The sequence below is a fragment of the Myotis brandtii genome, unplaced genomic scaffold (genome assembly GCF_000412655.1).
Source record: "Myotis brandtii unplaced genomic scaffold, ASM41265v1 scaffold343, whole genome shotgun sequence".
NCBI lineage: Eukaryota > Metazoa > Chordata > Mammalia > Chiroptera > Vespertilionidae > Myotis > Myotis brandtii.
The window spans coordinates 168,202-180,732 of NW_005363209.1; the positions used below are offsets into that span (position 1 = coordinate 168,202).

General features: G+C 34.3%; 2 protein-coding genes across 6 annotated transcripts in view; one reads left to right on the forward strand and one right to left on the reverse strand.

The window, feature by feature from the left end:
* Nucleotides 1–9,242, forward strand: part of CCNC (cyclin C) — a 23,600-nt gene extending 14,358 nt beyond the window's left edge. The window contains exons 7-13 of one of the 2 annotated variants that reach the window (XM_014543918.1): nucleotides 581–616; nucleotides 1,267–1,358; nucleotides 1,980–2,047; nucleotides 5,221–5,300; nucleotides 6,481–6,599; nucleotides 7,380–7,474; nucleotides 8,015–9,242. In XM_014543918.1, the coding sequence (XP_014399404.1) occupies nucleotides 581–616; nucleotides 1,267–1,358; nucleotides 1,980–2,047; nucleotides 5,221–5,300; nucleotides 6,481–6,599; nucleotides 7,380–7,431 (447 nt within the window). In that variant the 3' untranslated portion in view covers nucleotides 7,432–7,474; nucleotides 8,015–9,242. The remainder of the gene's footprint in view (nucleotides 1–580; nucleotides 617–1,266; nucleotides 1,359–1,979; nucleotides 2,048–5,220; nucleotides 5,301–6,480; nucleotides 6,600–7,379; nucleotides 7,475–8,014) is intronic. The other variant, XM_005871460.2, reaches the window with a different exon arrangement.
* A 1,522-nt stretch (nucleotides 9,243–10,764) lies between these two features.
* The window catches only part of TSTD3 (thiosulfate sulfurtransferase (rhodanese)-like domain containing 3), a 9,178-nt gene continuing 7,411 nt past the window's right edge, over nucleotides 10,765–12,531 (reverse strand). For 2 of the 4 annotated variants that reach the window (XM_014543915.1, XM_005871461.2), the window contains 3 exons: nucleotides 11,455–11,628; nucleotides 11,201–11,360; nucleotides 10,765–10,930 (listed from right to left, as the gene is read on the reverse strand). In XM_014543915.1, the coding sequence (XP_014399401.1) occupies nucleotides 10,858–10,930; nucleotides 11,201–11,360; nucleotides 11,455–11,628 (407 nt within the window). In that variant the 3' untranslated portion in view covers nucleotides 10,765–10,857. The remainder of the gene's footprint in view (nucleotides 10,931–11,200; nucleotides 11,361–11,454; nucleotides 11,629–12,531) is intronic. The other 2 variants (XM_014543917.1, XM_014543916.1) reach the window with 2 other exon arrangements.

Below are 12,531 nucleotides of genomic sequence, written 5' to 3' on the forward strand. Positions count from 1 at the left end.
GCCTCCGTACCTCTGCACTTTACTTCTGCACCTCCTCTGAGTCTCAGTGTGCTTTTCTCTTTCCTTCTAGTTGTAGAATTTCCACTCAGCCAGCCTTCCTGGAGTTCTGGATGATGTCCGTTTTGTCTTTTAGTTGTAGTTTTGAAGTGGTTGTGCGAGGTAGCAATTTCAGGTGTTTACCTATGCCGCCATCTTGGTTTTCTTTTGTTTCATTTTTTAGTATTCTTTCCTTTTATTGATTTATAATATAATAAGAATAACATTTAAGATAATTACATTTTGTATATTGTAAAATCTAAAGTTTATACTGGATATTTTAAATAAAAATAAGTAATAAGAATGTTCATGAGGCTGGGTTTCTTTAGGGATTAAAATGCTTTATAATCATAATTGTATGCATTATGTAGTAATCGTTTTATTGCATAAGTTAATTCTAATATGAGTTACTATGTTTATGTTCTTGATTTAAAAATTTTTAGTAAAAATCTGTGATAAATTACTATGCCTAGAAATCGGTGTTAGACTAAGTAGATTCATCTAATTTTATTTCATGTTGACATTTATAATCTTTTTTAAACAGATATTAGAATGTGAATTCTATCTTTTAGAACTAATGGTAAGTATATTTCTTCCTTGTGATTAATAGAATAAAACTTATTTAGTGAAGTTAGAAATTATTTAAAGAAATATTTGTAGGGAGGTGCATTTTAAAACCATCTAAGTGATGTGATACATGATAGTGAAATCATAGTACCTAGTAGCATCATCACCTGTATCCTCTTAAATAATTTGTATAGCCTACTTAGGATGGGAATATTTTTCTGTTCTATAGTAACTATAATAAAAGGATTACAAGCAAAACGGTCAGGACATTAAACCACTGTCAATTATTTGCACAATTTGTGTAAGTTTGTGGTGTTATTTAAAGATAGATATGTCTTTGGCAGAATTCTGCTCCTCCAGGTGGGAATTACAGATTTATAGGCTAATAAGAGGTTTCAGTGTGTTGCAGATGTGACACTTTGAGTCTCTAAGGGAGTGGATGCTGACTGACTGCCAACCGATTTGCCAAGGTATATTCCAGAGAGAGCACTGCCTTCTCTATTATAATAGTTTAGGGCTGCCATACTGGTTTCTTAAGACAATAAGAGGGAAGCAAGCATGAGTTAGAGAAATACATAATTATAAATCAGTAGGGTAATGATAAGTTTTTTGTGTTGTAATAAATCTGTTTTTATACATACACATTTTTTAAACTGTTTCTAGGATTGTTGCTTGATAGTGTATCATCCTTATAGACCTTTGCTCCAGTATGTGCAGGACATGGGCCAAGAAGACATGTTGCTTCCCCTTGCATGGTAATTAGAACAGAAGTTATTCATAGTGTAACTTGTTATTAGCTAAGAAGATTGACGACTAAATATTAAGTTTAGTATTTTTAAAGTAATTAAAGTAGTGCCCCAAGATATTTTATGTTGAAAAAATATATACTTATTGAATTTTAATAACTATATTGGTACAAATGATAAAAATCTTTAAATTATATATTTGATGAATATTTTCATTAAAATTTGATTATTATGAAAAACACTGTTGACATAAAAAGTCAATTTATCTTTAAAATTATCAGAATACTTTCTGGTGGTATTCGGTGTACATATTCATTGTATGATTTCTGGTTTCCTTTATGATATTCTAATTTTTGAAAAATTCGAAGAAAATCTTTAAAATTTATTGTGAGGTTTTAAATTTTAAAATATATTTAGCTATCATTTTATTCATTAAAATATGCTTATTTATTGAATCATTCATGTATCCATCTTTTTCCCATGATATTTTCACCTTTATATCTGTGCTTCGGTAATATAAAAGAGAAATAATGTGTACAAAGATGGCAAATACAGCCCTCTCTGGAGGGAAATGTGTAATCATATGAGGTAGTTCTGCTTTCAGTAATAATATGGTTTACATTTCTATAGGAGGATAGTGAATGATACCTACAGAACGGATCTTTGCCTACTGTATCCTCCTTTCATGATAGCTTTAGGTATGTAAGTGTGATTTACCTTTATTAGTTTAATTGTTATAAACCTATTTAGGTCATCCTAAAAGAAATTTCACCTTGTAGTACTTTTTTTTATATTTCATGAAGTAATAGACTAATCCTTGCATGTGAGTTTTCAATAATATGAACTAAACTGTCACAAATCAGGATTACTGTCCCCCTTCACCCTCCTTTTTTTTTGTGTTTTTTTTTTGGTGTTTTTTTTTTTAATCATTTAAAATAATTTTAACCAGTGTTTAGGGGGAAAAGTTCAGAATAAAGTCCTCAAAGGTTGAGTAAAGGAGCCTCTGTGGTCCTTAACGCCTTTTTGGAGGAATAAGTTAGCTACCATTCTATTATCTGTGAAAGGCAGTACTGGGTTAGAACACAGTCTTTGGAGTCAGATGACCCTAGGTTTAAACTTTGCTTCCTTTATAGTTGTGGAAAAATTATCTAACTTTTTGTAGTTTGTTTTCTAAATTGTAAAATGTGGGGATACTAACAGCTCCATACAGACTTGTTGTTAAGAATTAAATGAGATGCCTTATAGAACACCAAATATTGTCTGCCTTATATTAGGCACTTATTACTTTTTGTTCCAGTTCTTTTCTCTGTTGATAGCCATGATTCTATTCACTTGATCACTTCCCCCATTCTTTAACAGTCCAGACTTACTGTTTTCTCTTTTTTCAATTATTCCTTTAGTGTTAATGTTTCTTATCCTTCTCATATCAGGGGTGGCATATAAGTTATACTTATATATTTTGAAGTTTAATTTCACAAAATTTATTTAAAATAACAATTAATGACAAAAATAACCTGTTAATTATAAGCAAATTTTGCTTTAAAGCATTTTAGAATTAACGGGGTATTAATTTTGACAAATGACATAGAGACCTGAAATTTTGTCCGTTAAATCCAAAGTTCGTTAAATCGAGGGCTCACTGTATTGGTAATTAGTACCTTTCTTTAGTAATTTCATACCCATAATCTTTTTTTTGTTCAGGTTACCACAGTAGTCTATTTCCTGACCAATTGGCCTCCAGCATCCCTGTTCTTAGGGAGCCAGTCAATCTTCTCCACACTTGAACTTGGCTACTAGTTCTCAACCAGAGATAATTTTGTTCTTCAGGGGATGTTTGGCAATGGTTTTGGTTGTCACAGCTGTGCTGAGATGCCACTGGCATTGGTGGGTAGAAGCCAGGGATATTGTCAGTCTCAAAGAATTGTCCAGCCCACAATGTCAATGGTGCCAAGGTAGAGAAACTCTGATGTAGAATTTTGCCCCAATGAAAACTTTTTTTTTTTTTTCCAATGAAAACTTTTAAGTGCTTCTCCCAATTTTTGGATAAAATATACAACTTCTTTTGACCATTTATATGCATGCCATTTTCTGCTCCCACTCTCACCTATTTTTAAGACTTGGCTCAGATTTCACCTTTAGCCATACTGTCCCCCGACTAACCCTCCCTATATCATCTCATGCTGGGTTCAATGTACTCTGCATATACCCTTATGATGTTTTCCGCTGTGTTTTAATTACCTGTTATAATTTCAGTCTTTAAGCTTCTCAACCCCTCCTGGATCTAAGTCCTTTATAGCTCCATTTGACTTGGTGCAACCACTGCAACCATTTACAGTTAAGTCACTGATTGCCTAGAATATCATCCTTAGCAAAGTCGTATGTGTAAGCACATCAGGGAACATAACTCTTAACAAGCTAGGGTGGAATCCAAGTAACCAAGCTGCTCAGTAGGAATTATATTGGGCAAAATTATGATGTAGCTTGTTATCTTTGAAATTTTTACTATCTTTGTTAGTTGTATATCTATTCTATATATATAAAAGCCTAAGCAACTGAACGACCTGTTGACCGGTTGCTATGACACACACTGACCACCAGGGGGCAGACACTCAATGCAGGAGCTGCCCCCTGGTGGTCAGTGCACTCCCACAGCCAACCTCCCATGGCCCCTCCCCCTGGCCGGCTAACCTCCTGTGGCCGCAATCGCCGGCCAGGCCAAGGGACCCCCCCACCCATGCACGAATTCATGCACCAGGCCTCTCGTAATGTATATAAGTATATACAATGCATTATATATTTTTTCTAAGATCTATTTTATTACAACACTCAATTCTGTACTAATGTGCCCAGTTTTCACCTAATTTGATATACTAATAACTTTAAAAAGTAGTTCTGGTTGGGTGGTTCAGTTGGTTGGAACATCCTTCCATACAAGGTTCAATTTCTGGCCAGGGCACATACCTAGATTGCTAGTTCAACAGTCAGGGTGCACACAGGAGGCAGTTGATTGATGTTTCTCTCACACATCTCTCCCTCCATTCCTTCATCTTTCTAAAACCAATAAACATATCCTCATGTGACATAAAAAAAAAGGCAGAGTCAACAAACTACTTTTAGTTGAAATATCAAAACATGGTCCATATTGTTGAAATTTATCAGTATATTGCTTGGCTGAGATTTTTGTTTTGTTTTATTTATTTATTTACTTACCTCCTCACCCGAGGATATGTTTATTGATTTTAGAGAGAGAGGAAGGGAGGGGAGAGAGAGAGAAACATCAATGTGAGAGAGAAACATCAATTGGACTGGGGATTGAACCCACACCTAGGTATGAACCCTGACCAGGAATCAAATCTTCCACCTTTGGTGTATGGCAGGCACGTCAAACTCACGGCTGGTGGGCCACATGCCTCGTTAACCCTAACCTGCCACGGGATGACACTCCAACCAACTGAGCCACCTGGCCAGGCATTTTCTTTCTTTTTTTTTTTTTTTAATCACACTGACTTCTGATTATATTGTATACTACTTTGTATCATTGTTCAGAGATAATTTCTCTGCTTTAATTTCCTCATTGAATTTTTCTCTCTCTAACATGCCCTGACTCTCAAGGCAACTGCACCATGCCTAGCACACTGAGGAGCTGGAAATGTCAAGAACCTTAATATGGTCTAATAATTTTTTCTGTCTGTATGAGGTTAAAATGATGGCATGGTCAATGGTAACTATTATATGAATCTATGCAATTTTCTAAAAGAATATTGGAAAATATACATGAAAAATGTAAGAGAAAATTTTACCTTTAGTTCTGAGTCCACACATTGTATGTTTCTAGTTAAACGTGGGCCTTTCTCTCTTATTTTCTTTCCAGCTTGCCTACATGTAGCCTGTGTTGTACAGCAGAAAGATGCCAGACAGTGGTTTGCTGAGCTTTCTGTGGATATGGAGAAGGTATTCTTTAAAATTCCCTTAGTGCAGTGGTTCTCAACCTTCCTAATGCCGCGACCCTTTAATACAGTTCCTCATGTTGTGGTGACCCCCAACCATAAAATTATTTTCGTTGCTACTTCATAACTATAATTTTGCTACTGTTATGAATCGTAATGTAAATATCTGATATGCAGGATGTATTTTCATTGTTACAAATTGAACATAATTAAAGCATAGTGATTAATCACAAAAACAATATGTAATTATATATGTGTTTTCCGATGGTCTTAGGCGACCCCTGTGAAAGGGTCGTTCGACCCCCAAAGGGGTCGCAACCCACAGGTTGAGAACCGCTGCCATAGTGGAATATAAACTTGAACATTTTAAAGTTAATGTCATATTTACTAAAATCTTAAGGCTCAGATCAGGCTAAAAAGTTTTTGGTAAAAAATAAAAAAGAAGAAACATGTTTAGCAAGAAGACTAAGGTTCTCTTTCTCTTTTCATTTTAGGTTTAAGCAGAATGGTAAACTTTTAGTTTGATTAGTTGAAGAGCAGCCTCTAATTTTCAGGATTATTTTAAAAGCTACCTAGTGACCACTAAATGGTACTATAAACTTCTAGGACACAGGCTATCTTCTGGCAAAGCGGTTTTTGCCCTTTTTTTCTATCTTTCCTGCTGAAATGTTAATAGCGTTCAAATTAATCCAAGGTTAGGTCTACTCAGGTGAGAAAGAAAGAGCTAATTTGGAAACTGGATATACAGATTTATAGCTGCCAATTTTTTAGCACCTTAACTTGTTTACTATAGTTAATAGAATCAAAACAATATCTTTTTGCACTACTCTCCATTAAATTGTTTGAAACTACTGTATAGTGGTAAACTTCATGATTTAGGCCTCTATTCCTAGTACCTCACTGTTTTCTTTTGGTTTAGATATCAGCAGATGGAAGGAAACTAACTGCAGAGAGATGGATAAGGATGGACAGGGGCATACATGTTAACAGATGAGAGGCTAGAAGGAAAAGCCTAAATAGCAGATACAAATACTACTTTCACATTTATCAGGATTGTCTAGCCTGAATACTTAAGGACAGACACTGTCTTTTCACTGTTTCTGAGGCATGCTGGATGTGTATTCTTTATATACTAGATGTTGCTTTACATTGTCACTGAGAACTTTTTAAATATTTTCTTCTAGATTTTGGAAATAATCAGGGTTATTTTAAAACTATATGAACAGTGGAAGAATTTTGATGAGAGAAAAGAGATGGCAACTATTCTTAGCAAGATGCCAAAACCAAAACCTCCTCCAAACAGGTACTTTGTAAACTTTAATTATAGATTCCATTTAATTATATATTTCATACATATTATCACATTGTTTCATAGATTACATTGGTTTTTTTTCCTTAAAATTTCTCCCAAAACTTCACAATACATACTAATTTTTTTAAATTTCTGACTTGATAGATTAAGAATGTCTCGTTTTAAAATATTAATTGGATCATCTGTTAGTAACTTCCTAATGCAATGGCAGGTCTATTACAGGTATCCCTCAACATATGGCTAGATACTATACATAAATTTAAAAAGGACAGAATTAGGCCAGTTTATCAGAAATTCAGAGATGAAGAATTCTGTAGTACTCCAATGTCAGTGTGACTCTGTGTCATCTTTTTTATTTTTCCCCGATACTGGCTGTTATCCTGTTTTATGAATTAGATTATTGATCTGATATTGTAAAGAAAAATTTTTAGCTTTTGAGTGCCCCAAATGACACCCAATAAACATAATCTTATTAAATATGAATCACTTGTGCTAAGGGGGCTTTTGTTGTTGTTTTAATAGGATCTGTTCATTTAGTTTAGTGGTTCTTCCCTTTCACTGTACATTAGATCATTGGGGTAGGAATCAAGGTCAGAAGGGATTAAACAAATAGTGCCCACCCTAATTAACTTATATTTAAGTTATCAAACATTGAGATAGATTTGTAGGTCTGATAAGTTAATGTCACTGTTGGGAAAAAATAAATACTTATACAAGGAGCTGTTTTAAGGCAGTCATTCAAACAGCTACCTTTGGATGCATTTTTTGCAGAAATTCCCTGAGTGATTCTCCACTAGTGGCAGGGCCTGAAGCTGCAAGATGATGATGGACAAGATAAGGCAATAATCCTATTGCCACAGATACTGGTATTTTCAGTTTTAGTTACTTTTATTTTGAATATTCAGAATTTTCCTGGAAATTACCATATTTTTATTTATAAAGGTTTGCTGTGTTTACATATTGATTTTAGCCTTTGGATAGTAATTTTTTGGGTGGAGAATACTTCTTGATTTTTCATAGTTGTTTAGTAGAAATAAGATTTTATATGTAAGATTTAATTTTATAGGAAATTTGTTCAGAAGCTCTAATCTATATGTTGAGTGATACCTGTAATGACAATGAAATCCCATACCCTAATTTAAATTTTTTGAGTGTATATGGACACTAACTTCCAGAATGCTTGTTATGTATGAGGGCACTAAGTTATATAAGAATAAAAATTTAAAACCAAATGTTAGTCTTCTGGATTTAATTTGTCCACATCTGTGTCTTACAGTTGGGAATGTCTTTGTTTTGCAAGTTTGTACTACAGAATAACTAATGTTAAAATTATTAGTAGACTTATCAGGGTGTTGAAAATGAATCTTTTAATTGGTATAAAATCTCTTTCTTCCCCACTTGAACAGTGAAGGAGAGCAGGGTCCAAATGGAAGTCAGAATTCTAGCTACAGCCAATCTTAAAACATTCCGAAGAATTCCGTAGTGGACCAGTTGGAAATAAACCATTGGACAGATTTCAGTAATGTCTTCAATGGAACACAAATGAACATGAATAGCTTGTTTCTGTCAAGCATATTGGGAAGTGATTTTATTTTTGCAAAATAAGGTTTTCCTTACCTAATTTGATTCTAGTACATAATTGATTAAAGGCTCTTGATTTTTTTTAAAGTTTGGAAAGGTTCTAAGGGGACCTACAGACAGACATTTCAAAATTAATAGCTTTTGCTTAGTATAATTTTTCTTAATTTGGATAATAATTGTAGTTTTTTATTAAGCCAGGACACATGAAGCATAATTTGTTTAAAATTCTCTTTGGTCATTGAAGGACCAAAAAAGGACATAAAAAGTGAACTATATGAGGGGTTTTCTCCCTCCTTAACTTAAACTTTAAAAATGTATTTAAGGAATCAAATCTTACAAAATCCTGGAAGATTTTGGTAATGATATTGATAATTTCAGGGAAATTAATCAAGTACCTATTGATTTTAAAGTGTATTTTATTCAGTAGTTTTAGTATCTTGCCATGGAAGATACTAGCCCAGCCTCGCAGAAAAGTGCAATATGTATAGCATACTTTGACATTTTAAAAGTTTTATTAATTCTGTAACCATTTTGAAATGCTGGGCAAACTTTTTTTAAAAACCTACATGAAGTTAATTGCATTTGACTCAGTTTAATCAGGCATTTAGAAAGCTAATTGGATAAAACATAAAATGGTTGAAATTTGATAACATTTTAATGTTAATTTTTACTCTACTGTGAAAAGTTTTTTATATGACATACACACTCTAGTTTATTTTTATGTCTTAGCCTGGATTTACAAATTTATTACAGGTATCCTGAGCCAGGAACACAATCAGGTTTCAGGCCAGTTTGATACTGGCTATTCTTAATTCTCACATGAGCATAGGACTTAAGACTAAATGTTATGTCAGTGGGACTGTGCTGTCTGTGGAACTTAATAAATTAATCATTTTCTTCAGACTTGAAGGAGAGAGATAAAATTTGGAGTCATAGGATATTGATGTACAATTTAAGGATTAAAAAATTTTATGAATCAATTGTGAACAATGAAATTACATGTTGATTTCGTAGTATAAAACTGCAAAAATAAAAGTACGTTCTCCAGCTATATTGACCAGTGTCTTGAATATTTATCTTTTTTAATCTGCCTTACGTTGTTTTCTGAGAAGAGTCCTTCTTCTTTAGACAAGTATTAAAGCCTCCTATAGTTAATCAAGTGGGTAATTTCAAAAGGTTTAAAATTAAGGCTAAATATTAATCACTTGTGCTAAGGGGGCTTTTGTTGTTGTGAAGATTAGCAGAGAATCTGGAAAGGGAGATTATGTATAAAGTCAGTATCAGCGACAAATAAAGGTCTCATGGGCAGGATAAGATAGATAAAAGAAAAAAAGCTTTCCTCGGGTCTGAAGGAACTAAGATTGGGCTTGTGTTGGAAGAGTGGAGTGATTATATGTCATAATCATTGATTTACCCAGATGGGTCCAAAGAGGCACAGATGGAAGAAAGCACAAATATTTTACCACTAGCACACTAACAAGTGTAAGGCATTGCCAAGGAATATACTCATGCTAGTGGTTAAGTTTAAATATATATACATATATATTTTTTTTAATGATACAGAAAATGTATATTTTCAAGTGTCTACTTCAATGAGTCTTGATGATGTATGTGTCAGTACATCAAGATATAAGGCATTTCTATTACCCTAGAAATTTCCCTCCTTGCCTTTCCAGTTAGTCTCCTTCCCTCAATAGAAGCAACCACAGTTCTGATTCCTATTTTTAAATTGAAAATTATTTCACTTCCATGCTGGCCACAACACTGCCATAAGTCTTTGGATGCTGTTAATATATTTTCATTGTTTATTATTTCAACTACTTAATAAGGCTTTCAGATTCTTGGTATTTTAAGGTCAAGTCTGTTTATTAATCTGGTCTAACTCATAGCCTCTGATTGGTGTGCTAACACATATGCACATGATTAGGAAATCCAAATAGTAATTTGGTTTTTTTTGGAATAATATTGAACTCTAGTAACCTATTTAAAAATTAATTCCTGGAATCCCAACCCTTATATTTCCATGGCAAGTCACTAACAGTATCTCAATCCTCAATAGCCTGTGCAAGTAGGCAGGGGGAAGTAGTATTCTTTTTTTCTTTTTTTGTAGAAAGAGTGAAACATCTGTTTGTTGTTCCATTTATTTATGCATTCATTGGTTGATTTTTTTTTTTTTTTTTTTTTAATATATTTTATTGATTTTTTACAGAGAAGAAGGGAGAGAGATAGAGAGTTAGAAACATCGATGAGAGAGAAACATCGACCAGCTGCCTCCTGCACATCTCCCACTGGGGATGTGCCCGCAACCCAGGTACATGCCCTTGGCCGGAATCGAACCTGGGACCTTTCAGTCCACAGGCCGACGCTCTATCCACTGAGCCAAACCGGTTTCGGCATTCATTGGTTGATTCTTGTATGTGCCCTGACCAGGGATCAAATCCACAACCTTGGCATATGGGACAACACAATAACCAACTGAGTTACCAGGCCAGGGTGGGAAGTGGTATTCTCAATTTACAGTTGAGAAAAAGATTCAACAATTAATTGACTTATACAAAATGCCCTTCCCATTAGCCAGTGGTGCCAGAGCTAGATTTTTATTCTTTTGCTCATTCCACAACTCTAGGCTGCATGTACATAAGGCAAGAACCAGCTTGTATTCCAAACTTCAGTTTCCTTGTTTCTTCTCTGAATGTTCATAGGTAGACCATTCCTTCCATCCTCCAGCATAGTGTTGAGACCTGAAAACATACATCAAATAGTGCTGTAAACATTTTTTACTGCTTCATAAAACAAGGTTGATGAAAACTAGTGATTGAGAGATGCGATGGCTACTCACCATACTGTTTAGACTATAAGCCTATTTAAAAGATTGTGTTACTTTTGAGCACTATGAAAAGATAGAGGCTCTAACTCTTGCTATACTGCCATTACTAATAGTGTAAGAAATTCAGTAGACCAATAACATACTACATATGAAACATTACAGTATATATCCTTCACCTACATACCTGGTAAAGCCCAAAGATATTGCTATGTCCAGAGCCTTCTTGCTTCTCATGCCAGCTGCACAGGAAAACATTAGACTGTCAGATTTGGATGGCTTTATTTCATTATACTTCTCCTTGAAGTCTTCTGGGTTCATCTGTAGAGCTTCACCTACCTCATTTACTGAAAGAAAGAATCTCAATTAAATTTTATCTACAGTAAATTGGCTGAATATGTATTTTTTGAAATGAATCAGATTAAGATACATGTCACTTACATGGTATATTGACAGACCCAGGGATTTTTCCACACTCAATAATTTCCCATGTGTTTCTAACATCAATTAACATAATTTTTTTGGAATTCAAGAGGTTTTTCAGTTCCTTATAAGTTACATCTTTATAAACAGCAGTACAAAAATTGTGCCAGTTTCCTTTTATTGAGTTCAAACCTGGAAAGAATAAAATAATATAAGCACCTTCAAAATGGTATCACTATTAGTATCTGAAAAAATTTTTCCCCTGGTTCCAGTCAGCTAACTCTACTCAATCTTTTGACTTTACTAAACTATATTTAATGGATGTACTTTGCACACAGCCTGACTGAGCAGGAAGATACAGCTCTAGCTTCCTGCCCTGCATGCTTAATGGCTGGCCTTATGCCAGCTCCATATGCTACTCCCTCCAAGCCCCTTAATTGGGGTGGGGGTGGAGGTGGGAAGGACTTGTAAATACACATAAAGCATTTGACAACTGAATTGTGTGAATAATATGTAAATCTTACCCTGATCTAAGTTACAATATTAAAATTTTAATACCATTTTTCCTTACAAATTAAGATAACAAGTCATGTTAGATGTGGGGGCTTTACATTTGAAAGCACTTGTAAGTACTTAATGGTACTGTTTCTATCTCTGTTAAATAATTAGCAGCATAATAAGGTAATGGATAAATAACCCATAAGACAAAATAAAAAATTCTATCAGTCCATACTGATATAAATATATAATTAAATAAATAAGTGGGGAGAAGGGATTGCTTCAATTGATAAATGTAGAAGGAATGATGGAAACAGTCATCATTAGGTAAACACCCAGTAATAATTGTTGCAGCATAATTTTTCTTTTTTTTTTAAATTAAATCTTTATTGTTCAGATTACATTTGTTCCTCTTTTTTTTTTCTCCCCATAACTCCCCTTCTCCCAGTTCCTGCCCCACCCTCCGCCCTCACTCCCCACCCACTGTCCTCATCCATAGGTGCACGATTTTTGTCCAGTCTCTTCCCGCATCTCCCATTCCCCTTTCCCCCCCAAGAATAGTCAGTCCATTTCCTTTCTATGTCCCTGATTCATTAT